Below are 16,182 nucleotides of genomic sequence, written 5' to 3'. Positions count from 1 at the left end.
TCCAGGTGAAGCTGGTTGAGAGTGTGCAAAGCTGTCATCAATCAAATGTATTAATAAAGCCCTTTTTACATGTGAAGGCAAAGGGTGGCTATTTGAAGAATCTCAAATATAAGGCTGTTGTAAAGGCTGTAAAGGCTGTTTATAACTACCTTCCCTCTCTGTTGCTTACTTTCATTATCTTCTTATTTAATCCTTTAGTCTCTCTCTCTCTCTCTCTCTCCCTCTCTCTCTCTCTCCCTCTATCTTTTCCTCTCTCTCTCCCTCCCTTCCTTTCTTTCTTTCTTTCTCTCTCTCTCTCTCTCTCTCTCTCTCTCTCTCTCTCCCCAGATCCAGATCCAGAAATGGCACAGCTATTGTTTCTTATAATTCTGTATGCTCTGCCATCTCTTGTTGTGGCCATGCATAATTCAACAACTGGAGGTAATTATTGTGTTTGTGTGTGTACATGTGCGTGCAACTTGTGTTTGTGTAAGTGTGTTAGCAGTTAGAAAAACCGTGGAGATTGCAAAATGACCTAAATGGAGCATCATCACAATGTTGTTGAATGCATGGAGGAAGGCGTTAGATGGAGTGATGATTATAATTGGAGTGTAACATATCTCATGACTGTAATGTAGACTACTGTAAGTGATTATTCTTCCAATCATCATGTCTTTCTCTCGTCTCCTGTTTAGGCTGTGCCATCATCCGTCCTCCCAGAGACGGAGGCATCCGCTACAGAGGCCTGACACAAGAACAGGTACAGTACTCTCAATACCATCACAGTACACTCTTAGAAAAAAGGTGCTATCTAGAACCTAAAAGGGTTCTTCGGCTGTCTCTATAGGAGAACCCTTTGAAGAACCCTTTTTGGTTCCAGGTAAAACTCTTTTCATAGGGATTTCTACAAGGAACCCAAAAGAGTTATACCTGGAACCAAAAAGGGCTCTTCTGTGGAGACGACCGAAAAACCCGTTTGGAAGAGTGTACTACCACTGTTATCACAGTACTATCACTACTATCACAGTACTATCAGTACTACCTTTAATCATATCCAACCCTAGATAAAGTAGAAATAACTCATATAGTTGTTTGTCAATTCTGACGTAATTGGTTCTCTCTAGCATGGCCATATCTAGTGTCTACTATGTTGTTGTTGTCCTAATCATAGCAATGCATTGAAGCCTGCAGGAATGACTCATTAGTCAGGTGATGTACATATTTAAAGACATAGCTAAACATCAATCTACATAATCTATTTCTGTGTGCAGATCCGCAATGTGCAGATCCTACCAGTGGACTACGAGATAGAGTACATCTGCAGGGGGAACAGGGTCATAGTGGGCCCTAAGGTCAGGAAGTGCCTTCCCAACGGCACATGGACCGACATCACACTGCACAGCAGATGTTGTAAGTACTCTCTACACTATTTACAGCCTACCTGTTTGACTTCATTGTCACTCTAAGGGTAAATTCCCTTTTCAATGCCTGTCAGAGTGAATTCCTGGATTGACTAGACTATATCACTGCTACTACTTAAACATATCTTTGATGTAGCATTGATTATTGTGCGCCACACTGCTCTGTAACTTAGTTCTCATTTCATCAACAATAACTATGACAAAATATTTGTCGACAACCTATTTTTCCTGACGAAAATGAATGACGATAACGAGAAGCCATAAAAAAACAGAAAATGGTAACAAATTAGTTTTCATTTCAGTTGATCAAAATGTAACGATATGAGAATTCCACATGAGACAAATGGACATTCAAATTGACATGAAGCTCCCTTTCATCTGTTCTTTCCAATCATAAATTCATAAATATGCATGCCTTTGCAGAATATGTAATGCAATCCTCTCTTTGGCAGAATGAACGTCTTTCAGTTGCATGGTCTGATTGAACATATCACTTCAGTCAGCCATTTTAATTTTTTTTAACGGATGCATAGCCAGCAGGCCAGGACACTTCAATTGTAACTAACCTTAACTAGAAACAATCAGGTTTAATCTCTCTTATTTCAATGTAGACTATTTTTGCTTTGATCACATCAGATTGGAAGCTCTATTTTCCCATGTGCACTGTTCTCCATCTGTGTTGATGCTCTCATGGTCAGCAAATGTGAGCGCAGTGTATTTGAGATGGGAAATATTAATGCTATTTGCTGAGTATTAGGAGTATTAGCCGACCGCCTGGCTCTCTTTCTGTCGAACCATCTGGTTTCCCGAACGCCTCAGAACGGGACTTGACAGGAAGCCTATGGCAGGAGCGGACGAAACAACCACTGGTTTTAATTGGCTGATCTCTCAGCCCATCACCATCTAGCGCAACCCTTAGAACCTCCCTCTAAGTGTGCTGCATCCGGGGGCAACAAAGAGAACTATGGATCAGCGGATGGTCTGTGGATCAGACCGATGGATGGACTCATTTTCCCAGAGTGCCATTTCCTTCCCCCACAGACGTGTGTGTGCGCGCACATGTCAGTGTGCTAAAGAGTTCTCTTTGTGGAGTAATATAGTAATCGATATTGTAGGTTCTGGTGCAATAGGAATGTTTACTGTCTGACTTGGTTTAAGAATTGGAAATAAACCATCTCTCTCATCCCTATTTATTATTTTGAGCCATTAGCTCGTGCAATATGGATATTCCAGAGTCTGCTGTATCTGAAGTGTATAAACAGCATTCAGTGACATCGTGTTACCGGACGGCTAGCAGAGTTACGCTGGCTAGCTAATTCGCATGAACGGCGATATGTGATGCACCATAACAAAACTTTTCTGCCTCGATTTGGAGCCACTCATCATAGTCGTGTGATTCGCTCAGAATTTGAATTGATTATCATGTCACTCAGTAAATCCCAAACGGTCCCCACTGTTACCAGGCTCTATGCGTTAGCAATTGGAGCCTGTAGACAAGGTTAGGAGTACAGTAATAATTCTGGCATTGTTGGAAAGCTCAGATTCTGCCCCTTTTAAAAGAATCGCTGTTATTTACCCCCCTCCAATGGGAATGATTGGGAGAAAAGAGCTGTATAGATAAATTGTTTAACCTGTAGCCAAAGTGTAATATTCATATGTGTAAACATACTGAATTATAATTGGATGCATTTTACTGTCGTATCATACTGTGCTATGATTGGTTAAGACCACCCAGATGGTTAGGTCATGTCAGTTGATCAATGTTGGAGATACATGAACATGCCAGTTATAGCTAGCTAATAAAGAGCCACGTTAAGAAATATCCTGTAGTACTGCATTTAATGTTTTTGTACAAAGCGTGCAAAACAAGACACTTCGTAGCTTATATGGTAAATCATGGCTGACATTTGGTTACAATCGGCCGCAATAGCAGTGTGCCAGCTATATTAGGGGATAGTAGGCCTAGTTGGACAAGTCTAGCTGAATGTGCACATGATGGAAGTAAGAGGTAAATACATTATATATACAAAAGTATGTGGACACCCCTTCAAATGAGGGGATTCGGCTATTTCAGCCACACCCGTTGCTGACTGGTGAATAAAATCGAGCACACAGCCATGCAATCTCCATAGAACATTGGCAGTAGAATGGCCTTACTGAAGAGCTCAGCAACATTCCAACATGGCACCGTCATAGGATGCCAACTTTTCAACAATTCAGTTCGTCATATTTCTGCCCTGCTAGAGATGCCCCGGTCAACTGTAAGTGCCGAGCAGCCGCACACAAGCCTAAGATCACCATGCGCAATGCCAAGCCTCGGCTGGAGTGGTGTAAAACTTGCCGCCATTGGACTTTGGAGCGGTGGAAATGCGTTCTCTGGAGTGATGAACCACACTTTACCATCTGGCAGTCCGACGGACTAATTTGGGTTTGGCGGTTGCCAGGAAAATGCTACCTGCCCGTATGCATAGTGCCAACTTAAAGTTTGGTGGAGGAGGAATAATGGTCTAGGGCTGTTTTTCATGGTTCGGGCTAGGCCCCTTAGTTCCAGTGAAGGGAAATTTTAACGCTACAGCACATTCTAGACGATTCTATGCTTCCAACCTTGTGGCAACAGTTTGGGGAAGGCCCTTTCCTGTTTCAGCATGACAATACCCTCTGCGCACAAAGCGAGGTCCATACAGAAATGGTTTGTCGAGATTGATGTGGAAGAACTTGATTGGCTTGCTCAGAGCCCTGATCGCAACCCCATCGAACAGCTTTGGGATGAATTGGAACGCCGACTGCAAACCAGGCCTAATCGCTCAAATTCCGTGCCCAACCTCACTAATGCTCCTGCGGCTGAATGGAAGCAAGTCCCCGCAGCAATGTTCCAACATCTAGTTGAAAGCCTTCCCAGAAAAGTGGAGGCTGTTATAGCAGCAAAGGGGGGACCAACTCCATATTAATGCCCATGATTTTGGAATGAGATGTTCGACGAGCAGGTGTCCACATACTTTTGGTCACGTGGTGTAATAATTATTTAATTGGAAAGAACTAAAATGAATGTGACTAAAACTAAACAAAAATTGTCCAGATTTTTTTGTCAACTGATAATAACTAAAACTAACAAAGAAGTAAATTACTAAAATGTGACTGAAATATTTTTGAAGACTAAAACGAAATAGAAAAAAGCTGCCAAAATGAACACTACCTTAGTAGCCTGGGTGCCAGAGTCTGTTCTCTGCTCTCCTGCCAACTCCTTATAGAATTGTCATGCCATATGTTCCGTAAGGAGTTGGCAAGAGAGCAGAAACACACTGGCAGTTAGTAAATGTCTTGTAAATATGACTGCTGTCATTCCCACTAACCTTACTCCCACTACTCTGCCCATCTCTCTCCCAGTGCTGCTGTGCCCTCGTGTGTGGACGTCCCTGGAGAATGGGAGGGTGGCGCTGAAGCCCCCTGGGCCACCGGTGGAAGGCACCGTGCTGCACTACAGCTGCCATGCTGGCTTCATGCTGGAGGGCAGGAACATCACACACTGCACCAAGCTGGGCAAATGGGACTCACCCAAACCGGTCTGCCTCTGTAAGTGCGGAATGGAATCCCAATCTATTCCTGATATTCATTTGTGGTGTTGATATTAAATGCTTTGGTTTCGCTTCGAAAGGGAGAAACAACACATATACTCCATGGAAACATACATAGACAAACCAATATACGCTGAGTGTACAAAACATTAGGAACATCTTCCTAATATTGAGTTGCACCCCTTTTTCTCTCAGAACAGCCTCAATTTGTCGTGACATGGACTCTACAAGCTGTTGAAAGTGTTCAAAAGGGATGCTGGGCCATTTTGACTCCAATGCTTCCCACAGTTATGTCAAGTTGGCTGGGTGTCCTTTGGATGGTGGACCATTGTTGATAAAAACTGTTGAGCGTGAAAAACCCAGCAGCGTTGAAGTTCTTGACACACTTAAATCGGTGTGCCTAGCACCTACTACCATACCCTGTTCAAAGGCACTTAAATATTTTGTCTTGCTCATTCACCCATTGAATGGCACACACACACAATCCATGTCTCAATTGTCTCAAGGCTTAAAAATCCTTCTTTAACCTGTCTCCTCTCCTTCATCTACACTGATTGAAGTGGATTTAACAAGTGACATCAATAAGGGATCATAGCTTTCACCTGGATACACCTGGTCAGTCTATGTCACGGAAAGAGCAGGTGTTCCTAATGTTTTGTACACTCAGTGTACATTGATATATTGTCAATATAGTTGTGTGTCCATGCATGTATTCTACAATGGTGTATATGCTTTGTTTTGTGTGCAAATCATAGGTGTGTCAGCTTCTTTGGATGAATGTTAATTGTATTTCCTTGACTCCTCGCATCCTCTCTCCTTGCCTCCATCTCAAAACACAACGGCGGAGAAGATCAGAGGTTCCTCACCTCGGTTCCTCTCCTCATTTTGAGAAGGAGACAAGAACGGAGGATGCGAGAAATCCAGGAAATACAATTGACATTCACCCCCTGTTCTGTGTACTTGTCTTAAACAGAGAGTTATAGTACTGCCACCTGCTGGACACAAGCCATATTTTATGAATAATTGTGAATGATTGTGTAATAGCCTATGAAAGTGACATCAATTTTACATCTGTGTTCTCGTGTTGTAGGCTAAGAATGGGCTTCATATTTGTTCAAACGTATATGTACTTTGGTATGAATTTACATCAACGTATTTGACGCCGAAGAAGAAGCACGAAGCCGAGAATTTACAACCATCTCATTTGAACTACACACATGAACTACATCTCCCACCGATCAGCTGTATATTTCTCTATTTAGAAAACTTGCAGGTCTCCATTTATTTTAAATATTGTTTTCATTTTCAAAAAGTACTGGCTAGCAAAAAAAACTGCGTAATCTAAGATATAAAACATTAGACGGCCTGTAACTAACTGGTTCTTATCGCCAAGAGTATGCAAAGCTCTCATCAAGGCAAAGGGGGGCTAATCTCAAATCTCAAATATATTTTGATTTGTTTAACACTTTTTTGGTTACAACATGATTCCATGTGTTATTTCATAGTTTTGATGTCTTCATTATTATTCTACATTGCAGAAAATAGAAAAAATGGAATGAGTCGGTGTGTCAACTTTTGACTGGTAGAGTATATATATTAAATGACTGCGTTTTCCTGAATTTTATGATATAATCTTGAAGCCCATTCAAGAGATTTGGGTACATGAGCTGCAAAACCTGGACCTGTACAAATCAGCTGGGCTAGACAATCTGGACCCTCTCTTTCTAAAATTATCCGCCGCCATTGTTGCAACCCCTATTACTAGTCTGTTCAACCTCTCTTTCGTATCGTCCGAGATTCCTAAAGATTGGAAAGGTGCCACGGTCATCCCCCTCTTCAAAGGGGGTGACATTCTAGACCCGAACTGTTACAGACCTATATACATCCTGCCCTGCCTTTCTAAAGTCTTCGAAAGCCAAGTTAACAAACAGATCACTGACCATTTCGAATCCCACCGTACCTTCTCTGCTGTGCAATCCGGTTTCCAAGCTGGTCACGGGTGCACCTCAGCCACGCTCAAGGTACTAAACGATATCATAACCGCCATCGATAAAAGACAGTACTGTGCAGCCGTCTTCATCGACCTGGCCAAGGCTTTCGACTCTGTCAATCACTGTATTCTTATCGGCAGACTTGGTTTCTCAAATGACTGCCTCGCCTGGTTCACCAACTACTTCTCAGATAGAGTTCAGTGTGTCAAATCGGAGGGCCTGTTGTCCGGATCTCTGGCAGTTTCTATGGGGGTACCACTGTGTTCAATTCTCGTGCCGACTCTTTTCTCTGTATATATCAATGATGTCGCTCGTGCTGCGGGTGATTCCTTGATCCACCTCTACGCAGACGACACCATTCTGTATACATCTGGCCTTTCTTTGGACACTGTGTTAACAAACCTCTAAACGAACTTCAAAGCCATACAACACTCCTTCTGTGGCCTCCAACTGCTCTTAAACGCTAGTAAAACTAAATGCATGCTCTTCAACCAATCGCTGCCCACACCCGCCCGCCCGACTAGCATCACTACTCTGGACAGTTCTGACTTAGAATATGTGGACAACTAAAAATACCTAGGTGTCTGGCTAGACTGTAAACTCTCCTTCCAGACTCATATTAAGTATCTCCAATCCAAAATTAAATCTAGAATCGGCTTCCTATTTCGCAACAAAGCCTCCTTCACTCACGCTGCCAAACATACCTTCGTAAAACTGACTATCCTACCGATCCTCGACTTCGGCGATATCATTTACAAAATAGCCTCCAACACTCTACTCAACAAACTGGATGCAGTCTATCACAGTGCCATCTGTTTTGTCACCAAAGCTCCATATACTACCCACCACTGCGACCTGTATGCTCTCGTCGTCTGGCCTTCGCTATATATTCGTTGCCAGACCCACTGGCTCCAGGTCATCTATAAGTCTTTGCTAGGTGAAGCTCCGCCTTATGTCAGCTCACTGGTCACCATAACAACACCCACCCGTAGCACGCGCTCCAACAGGTATATCTCACTGGTCAACCCCAAAGCCAACACCCCCTTTGGCCGCCTTTCCTTACAGTTCTCTGCTGCCAATGACTGGAACGAATTGCAAAAATGGCTGAAGTTGGAGACTTATATCTCCCTCACTAACTTTAAGTGTCAGCTGTCAGAGCAGCTTACCGATCGCTGCAGCTGTACACAGCCCATCTGTAAATAGTCCATCCAACTGCCTACCTCATCCCCATATTGTTTATATTTACTTATTTTTGCTCTTTTGCACACCAGTATTTCTACTTGCACATCATCATCTGCACATCTATCACTCCAGTGTTAATTTTCTAAATTGTAATTACTTCGCTACTATTGGCCTTTTTATTGCCTTACCTCCTCACGCCATTTGCACACACTACACTCTATATAGATTTTTATATTGTGTTATTGACTGTTCCTTTTTTTATATGTGTAATTCTGTGTTGTTGTTTTTTGTCGCACTGCTTTGCTTTATCTTGGCCAGGTCGCAGTTGTAAACGAGAACTTGTTCTCAACTGGCCTACCTGGTTAAATAAAGGTGAAATATATCAAAAGAAAAAAAGAAAAGCCGAAGTGGCCATCACTTCCACAGGGTATACAGACAGTAAAAGTAAAAATACAGTAAAAGTAGCCTACATACTGATGTTAATTTAAGGAGCATGGAGTACTGTACATGTGTAGTGAGTAACACGTATAGTGCATCAATCCAGGAAGAATGAAACAATTCACAAACATCACACAGTGTTAGTGTTGCATTTACATACGCTTCCAGTCACCAAATCATTTTGACTATTAACAAATGTAATTTTGCCTTTTCTATTTGCTTGCCACAGATGACAGAAACTACAAAGGTAAGAGAGATTGGTTTTGGTTGGGTTGTCTATCAATGTCAAAGCTCAGTGAAACAAATGTTGCAAAAAGTTGTAATGCTTCTGTTAAGCACAAGAGGGCAGTAGTACATCATTTCTGAGCAGGGTGCCTAATGCTGACCAGTAATTCTGCTGGTGAAGGATTTAAACTGATTAGAATTAGGGGGATACCTAGTCATTTGTCCAACTGAATGTTTTCAACTGAAATGTGTCTTCCGCATTTAACCCAACCCCTCTGAATCAAAGAGGTGCGGGGGGCTGCCTTAATCGACATCCACGTCTTCGGTGCCCGGGGAACAGTGGGTTAACTGCCTTGCTCAGAGGCACAAAGACAGATTTTTATCTTGTCAGCTCAGGGATTTGATCCAGCAACCTTCCGGTTACTGGCCCAACACTCTAACCACTAGGCTACCTGCCAAGAGTAGAAATTACACAAAATATGCTATAGTTAAATTGTTGTCCTTGTGGCATTGACAAGATTATTATTTGTTTGTCAGTTTTGTTAAAGATTATTGCTTCCTTAAAGAGGCTACCTGTTATATGCCTGTTGTAAGATACAGGGGTAAGACTCAGATTTTCACTAATAATTATTTCATGATTATTATCAACCATTAACAACAACATTACGCACTCATTTCAATTTAGCCTTCTCCTGCGCCAACCTGTCCTATCGGGGCACAGAAAGCACATTTTCTTCCAAAATCTCCATGAAATGTGAACCAGACTTACTCTCTCCTGTTATCTCTCATTCACTCTCTCTCTCTCCCTTTCTCTCTCATTCACTCTCTCTTTCTCTCTTTCATTCTCTCTCTCTCTTCATTCTACTTTTCACTCAGTGTGGTATCAACACCCACTTACTGTCTTCTTAGCTGGGTAAAGGTTAACACCCAGGCCTCTGTGTGTGTGTGTGGGTGGAGGTGGAGGTGTGTGTGTGTTAGCAGCAGTCAGAGGAAATCAGAAAAAGCATTCTCTCTTCTGTGAGCTTAAGCCCTGTGTTCTTATAGGTTAACCAGAATATGGATGCCTGTACCACACTGGATTCCACCACTGATACAGCTGATATAATAGATAGCTCTGGCAGAGGTGATGCGACAGTGTTTTGCTTCTGAGGCTGTGGGCGACATTTTAGTCACACATACGAGCACAGATCTATACAAAAAAATCTGCACCGTAAAATTACAATCTGCAGCGTGATTTAATTTGAAGCTTTTCTTCAACTATGTGCCTTATAAGGAGGAGATTATTTAACCAGAGTTAAAGGGGCAATCTGTAGTTGCTACATCCACTTTTGGATTTATACAGTACATGGATTCTATTGATTATTGAAGAATATCACTTATAAAGGTCATACCACATCGAACCCAAAATACAGTATTATCTTGTTTTACTCCAATATTTATAAACAATGCAATTGTAAACAAACACTGTATAGCTTAAAAACATAAAACAATGATTGTACTATCATGGACAGTCAGTCCCTGCATTCACAGCTCTGTCTATGAATTTGAGAGTGGTTACATTTCTCCAGCCCCATCCCTCAGTTATTTACCAAAACCAGTGGCGAGGTGACCACTTTGATTTTGTTTTTGTTTGAATTGCAGATTGCCCCTTTAAGGAAACTGTACAATGCAATCCAATTGCGAGTTGCAGTATCTGGAACTAGCATTGTATTATTTGACATACCGTCTATTCAAACAGTTCATTTTTTTGCACAGTGCTCTTGTCGTGAAAAATGTCGGCCCATTATGTGTTGTTCAGTGTTTGCTGGCATATAGACGGCCGCGGAATGGAATCACATTTAAATATCAGGTGTGAATAATATATGGCATGCTGCAAAGTTCAGACAGGTGATCTATGAGAGAGAGAGAGAGATAGAGGAGTACTACGTCATCGTAGGCTACAGATGGCTCAGCGGGTTAGAGGTTGGAACATGCATGGTGCTGACTGGCAACACAAGGGCTGTGAGTTGAATTGCCACCTGTGCCAAGTATACTGAATAACAGTTAGTAGCTTTGGGTCTGCTATTGACTATTACTGTATTCAGATGCAATTCAGTAGTAAGTCCACTCCACTGTAATCGTATTGAGGTGGAGGAAGGAAGGTGGCTATTTCTCCATCACACAATCTATCCCAATGTGCACAATACGAGTATTTCTACAGTGATATTACATAGAGAACCTAAAACCAGCCTAATTGTTCAGCAAAGGTGGAATGCATGTATAGCATTGGCTTTACTCTCTAGTCCCCAGAGTGCCAGTAGCTGATGCCAATGAGTCAGGTGTTACATTTTAGCCGTGGAAGAGGTGCAGTCATGGGAGGGTAGCATTACTGACTAATTCTATAATTCTATTATAGAATATAGGTTCTAATTCTGTTATGGATATTGGCCTGCTGGGGGTATGAGAGCCCTGTCTCAGAGCTGACAGTGAAACGGTGGCCTCCGTCCCAAATTGCACCCTATTATTTATAGTACACTACTTTTGACCAGAGCTCTATTTTATAGGGAATAGGGAGGCATTTGGGATTTGGACAGTGCTGCATTGGCTGATTAACGGGAAATGAGAGGAGGCTTTAAAGTGGACAGACGGTTCAAACAGCAGGTATGCTGTAGCCTGTACAGTAGCAGCCCTTGGCTATACATCACACAGACTGACTCCAGGTCAGCTTAGATGAAAGGAAAAGAAGAGCCTGGAGATTGATGCACTGACTGGTCCACTGCTTTTGCTGATTTCTCAAAGTAGCCCTTGAGGCATTTAATTGTTTTTCTTTCTATTGGCTTGTGGGTGTGTGAATGAATGTCCTTTCATTGGTTATTGAGACAGAACTGAGAAGCATGTGAGGCATTGTTGTGGTTGAGAATCGATTCGGCTCACTGTCAATCTAAAGTCTATGTTGATTTGATATTCTATTTGATCAATTTGATCTATCTATCAGTTTACCCTCTATTTTCCCAGGTAAAGTTAACATAGTCATTATATATTTATTTGAATAATCTATTGCTCACAAAAGATTAATTAGAGAGTGACAGATACTAGTATGCAAATACTATTTGATTGTAGAAACTAGGTGCTGCAAACTTCTTTGATTTTAGAATCTAAGTGTTGCTCACACACACACATGCACACACACGCTCACACACACACACTCTCACACACACACACACACACACACACACACACACACACACACACACAATTCAAAAGTTGGTAAATAGGCACTGCAGATTATAGTGCCCCCTCAACCCCCCCCCCCCCCCCCCCCCCCCCCCCTCTCGATGTCTCTACACATTCACCGACTAGCAAATATCATCAGAGTTGTCCTCGCTCATACATGCATGCACACACACACGCACACACATAGCCTCTGCTGCAGTGGATGATATACCTTTCGCGTCTCATTCCGTTTCATCCTCTACAATTGGAAATACGGGTCGTTGCACGGACAGATTATTTAAAAATCCCGAAATTACGCACAGTGCGATTTGCTTTTATTAACCAGAGAATAATAACAATTTAAACGTTATTTGCAATCCGGAGCTCGTTTTCTGCCGTCTGGACTGGTCGCGCACGCATACCGTTCGGTGCAAAATCATGGCGATTATGAATCATTATAAATAACGGACTATAATTATTTTAATGTCTGTCTAATATTCTCCATCGCGACGGAAGGGGAAACTATCTTGCCTCATTAGCTTTTACAGCACTTGAATAAAACCATTCAATTTATTTTCTGGATCCATCTTAGGTTTTGGAATTATTGAACTCTGCCTGCTGAACGACAAAAAGAGGCAAACGTGGTTTCCAAACAAGTTATACCCTATTTTTAAACCCAACATTCAACGTTGATAAAAACATGAACTATTTGCGTTGTATATCATCCGCCTCTGCACTGACAAATTATCAGTCGAAACGATTCGTCCACTGAAATAATCGAAAGAGCAGGCGAGCTAGACTGTTCGCCAATAATATAAATAATCTTAAACTGTCTGTTAGCGAGGCGAACACGTGAATCCACTTTTTGGAGAGAACTAAGTTCTTCAATGAAATGCTATTGCGATTCATTGCAAATTCACCTCAAGGCTCTCTAAACTTTAATTACAACACAATTTCCTATTATTCTAATACGATCCCAACTCCACTGCAACATTCGGATATTGCTCCAATTCAATTTACCTGACCATGGCGGTAATTGGAAAAAGTCTGCGGCAGTTATCGAGTGTCGCGTCCGGTCATATTGCACTTCGAGCATCGCTCACCTTACTTTTCCTCTCCTGGCCGTGCCCGTCCCTAGGCAAGAAGAAACTCTACATCGGAGCTCTCTTCCCCATGAGCGGCGGTTGGCCGGGCGGCCAAGCATGTCTCCCCTCTGCGCAGATGGCTTTGGATCTGGTGAACAACCGGACGGATATTCTGCCGGATTACGAACTGGAGTTGATATACTATGACAGTATGGTGAGTAGATGTTGGATCAAATAGATCAATTGTTGTGTTTAAAAAGTGGAAGTCACATAAGCAGAAGATAATAAAACTGTATCTTGGTTTTTCACAAGGCTCTAGACCAGTTGAAATTTAATTGATATATAATATATGAAATACATGAACAGTTCATTTCCATTTCAGTTACAGCCTTTCTTCTTTACATGTCTATACATTGTTAAAACATGCCAACATGATATTGATTTCCAGCAGGCATAGGCCTACTCTTTTGAATGCATTACCCTTGTAGCAGGTGGGTGCAATAATGTAACAACACAGCAGCATACTTATTTAATACTGTCAAGGGAGTTATGTACCAAAAACCATATTATATTACCCCTTCTAGAATTGTTGCACAGTTGCTCATTTAATTTTTAAAAACAAGGCAACAGTAAACATGTCATCCCCCACAAACAATGCAGCGCCCCCCTTGGGCCAATTGAGATATCACTCCCAACTAACACATTTCAGTTAATTACCATAGCTCCCGCTTTTGGCCAATCAGTGTCATTTTGTAAATGCTGGATCTCTATGGCAAGATGCAGCATTGGCCAAAATGTCATCAAAATCGGCATAGTGCTGACTGAGATATCTCATGTGGCTAATGTACGAATGGACAGATACCGATCCACAGTCCCCTCCCCGATTTCAGTGGTGGTGGACGATAAACTAAACTAATCCAAGTCAGACACTGAAATTGGCTTGCTGCAATTCAGCGTCAGTGCAGGTATAGGAAAAAGTGAACTTTCAAGATGAAGCTGGACAACCACAAAGCATCAGCTGGCTGCTAGGTGGTTATGTGTCTTATTAAAAATAAAAAAGACCAATCCCTATGTGTCAAGACCAATGTCTGTGTCAAGACCAATCCCTATGTGTCAAGACCAATGTCTATGTCAAGACCAATGGCTATGTGTCCAGACCAATCCCTATGTGTCAAGACCAATGTCTATGTGTCAAGACCAATGGCTATGTGTCAAGACCAATGTCTTGTCTATGTGTCAAGACCAATGTCTATGTGTCAAGACCAATGTCTATGTGTCAAGACCAATGTCTATGTGTCAAGACCAATGGCTATGTGTCAAGACCAATGTCTATGTGTCAAGACCAATGTCTATGTGTCAAGACCAATGTCTATGTGTCAAGACCAATGTCTATGTGTCAAGACCAATGTCTATGTGTCAAGACCAATGTCTTTGTGTCAAGACCAATGTCTATGTGTCAAGACCAATGTCTAGGTGTCAAGACCAATGGCTATGTGTCAATACCAATGGCTATGTGTCAAGACCAATGTCTGTGTCAAGACCAATGGCTACGTGTTAAGACCAATGGCTATGTGTTAAGACCAATGTCTTGTCTATGTGTCAAGACCAATGTCTATGTGTCAAGACCAATGTCTATGTGTCAAGACCAATGTCTATGTGTCAAGACCAATGTCTTGTCTATGTGTCAAGACCAATGTCTGTGTCAAGACCAATGTATATGTGTCAAGACCAATGTCTATGTGTCAAGACCAATGTCTATGTGTCAAGACCAATGTCTATGTGTCAAGACCAATGGCTATGTGTCAAGACCAATGTCTATGTGTCAAGACCAATGGCTACGTGTCAAGACCAATGGCTATGTGTTAAGACCAGTGTCTTGTCTATGTGTAAAGACCAATGTCTATGTGTCAAGACCAATGTCTATGTGTCAAGACCAATGGCTATGTGTCAATACCAATGTCTATGTGTCAAGACCAATGTCTATGTGTCAAGACCAATGTCTATGTGTCAAGACCAATGGCTATGTGTCAAGACCAATGTCTTGTCTATGTGTCAAGACCAATGTCTATGTGTCAAGACCAATGTCTATGTGTCAAGACCAATGTCTATGTGTCAAGACCAATGGCTATGTGTCAAGACCAATGTCTATGTGTCAAGACCAATGGCTATGTGTCAAGACCAATGGCTATGTGTCAAGACCAATGGCTATGTGTCAAGACCAATGTCTATGTGTCAAGACCAATGGCTATGTGTCAAGACCAATGTCTATGTGTCAAGACCAATGGCTATGTGTCAAGACCAATGGCTATGTGTCAAGACCAATGTCTATGTGTCAAGACCAATGTCTATGTGTCAAGACCAATGTCTATGTGTCAAGACCAATGTCTATGTGTCAAGACCAATGGCTATGTGTCAAGACCAATGTCTTGTCTATGTGTCAAGACCAATGTCTATGTGTCAAGACCAATGGCTATGTGTCAAGACCAATGGCTATGTGTCAATACCAATGTCTATGTGTCAAGACCAATGTCTATGTGTCAATACCAATGTCTATGTGTCAAGACCAATGGCTACGTGTCAAGACCAATGGCTATGTGTTAAGACCAATGTCTTGTCTATGTGTCAAGACCAATGTCTATGTGTCAAGACCAATGTCTATGTGTCAAGACCAATGTCTATGTGTCAAGACCAATGGCTATGTGTCAAGACCAATGGCTATGTGTCAAGACCAATGTCTTGTCTATGTGTCAAGACCAATGGCTATGTGTCAAGACCAATGTCTATGTGTCAATACCAATGTCTATGTGTCAAGACCAATGTCTATATGTCAAGACCAATGTCTATATGTCAAGACCAATGGCTATGTGTCAATACCAATGTCTATGTGTCAAGACCAATGGCTACGTGTCAAGACCAATGGCTATGTGTTAAGACCAATGTCTTGTCTGTGTCAATACCAATGTCTATGTGTCAAGACCAATGTCTATGTGTCAAGACCAATTGCTATGTGTCAAGACCAATGTCTTGTCTATGTGTCAAGACCAATGTCTATGTGTCAAGACCAATGGCTATGTGTCAAGACCAATGTCTATGTGTC

At 41.9% G+C, this 16,182-nt stretch overlaps 1 protein-coding gene across 2 annotated transcripts in view; it reads left to right on the top strand.

Moving 5' to 3' along the window:
- The window catches only part of LOC129837579 (gamma-aminobutyric acid type B receptor subunit 1-like), a 50,995-nt gene that overhangs the window by 4,648 nt on the left and 30,165 nt on the right, over window positions 1-16,182 (top strand). For both annotated transcript variants that reach the window (XM_055903860.1, XM_055903859.1), the window contains exons 2-7: window positions 328-420; window positions 675-739; window positions 1,251-1,389; window positions 4,785-4,970; window positions 8,813-8,830; window positions 13,139-13,299. In XM_055903860.1, the coding sequence (XP_055759835.1) occupies window positions 342-420; window positions 675-739; window positions 1,251-1,389; window positions 4,785-4,970; window positions 8,813-8,830; window positions 13,139-13,299 (648 nt within the window). In that variant the 5' untranslated portion in view covers window positions 328-341. The remainder of the gene's footprint in view (window positions 1-327; window positions 421-674; window positions 740-1,250; window positions 1,390-4,784; window positions 4,971-8,812; window positions 8,831-13,138; window positions 13,300-16,182) is intronic.

The sequence above is a fragment of the Salvelinus fontinalis genome, chromosome 38 (assembly GCF_029448725.1).
Source record: "Salvelinus fontinalis isolate EN_2023a chromosome 38, ASM2944872v1, whole genome shotgun sequence".
Lineage (NCBI taxonomy): Eukaryota > Metazoa > Chordata > Actinopteri > Salmoniformes > Salmonidae > Salvelinus > Salvelinus fontinalis.
The sequence above is the reverse complement of the archived record's forward strand: the minus strand, read 5'-3'. Positions and strand labels throughout refer to the sequence as shown.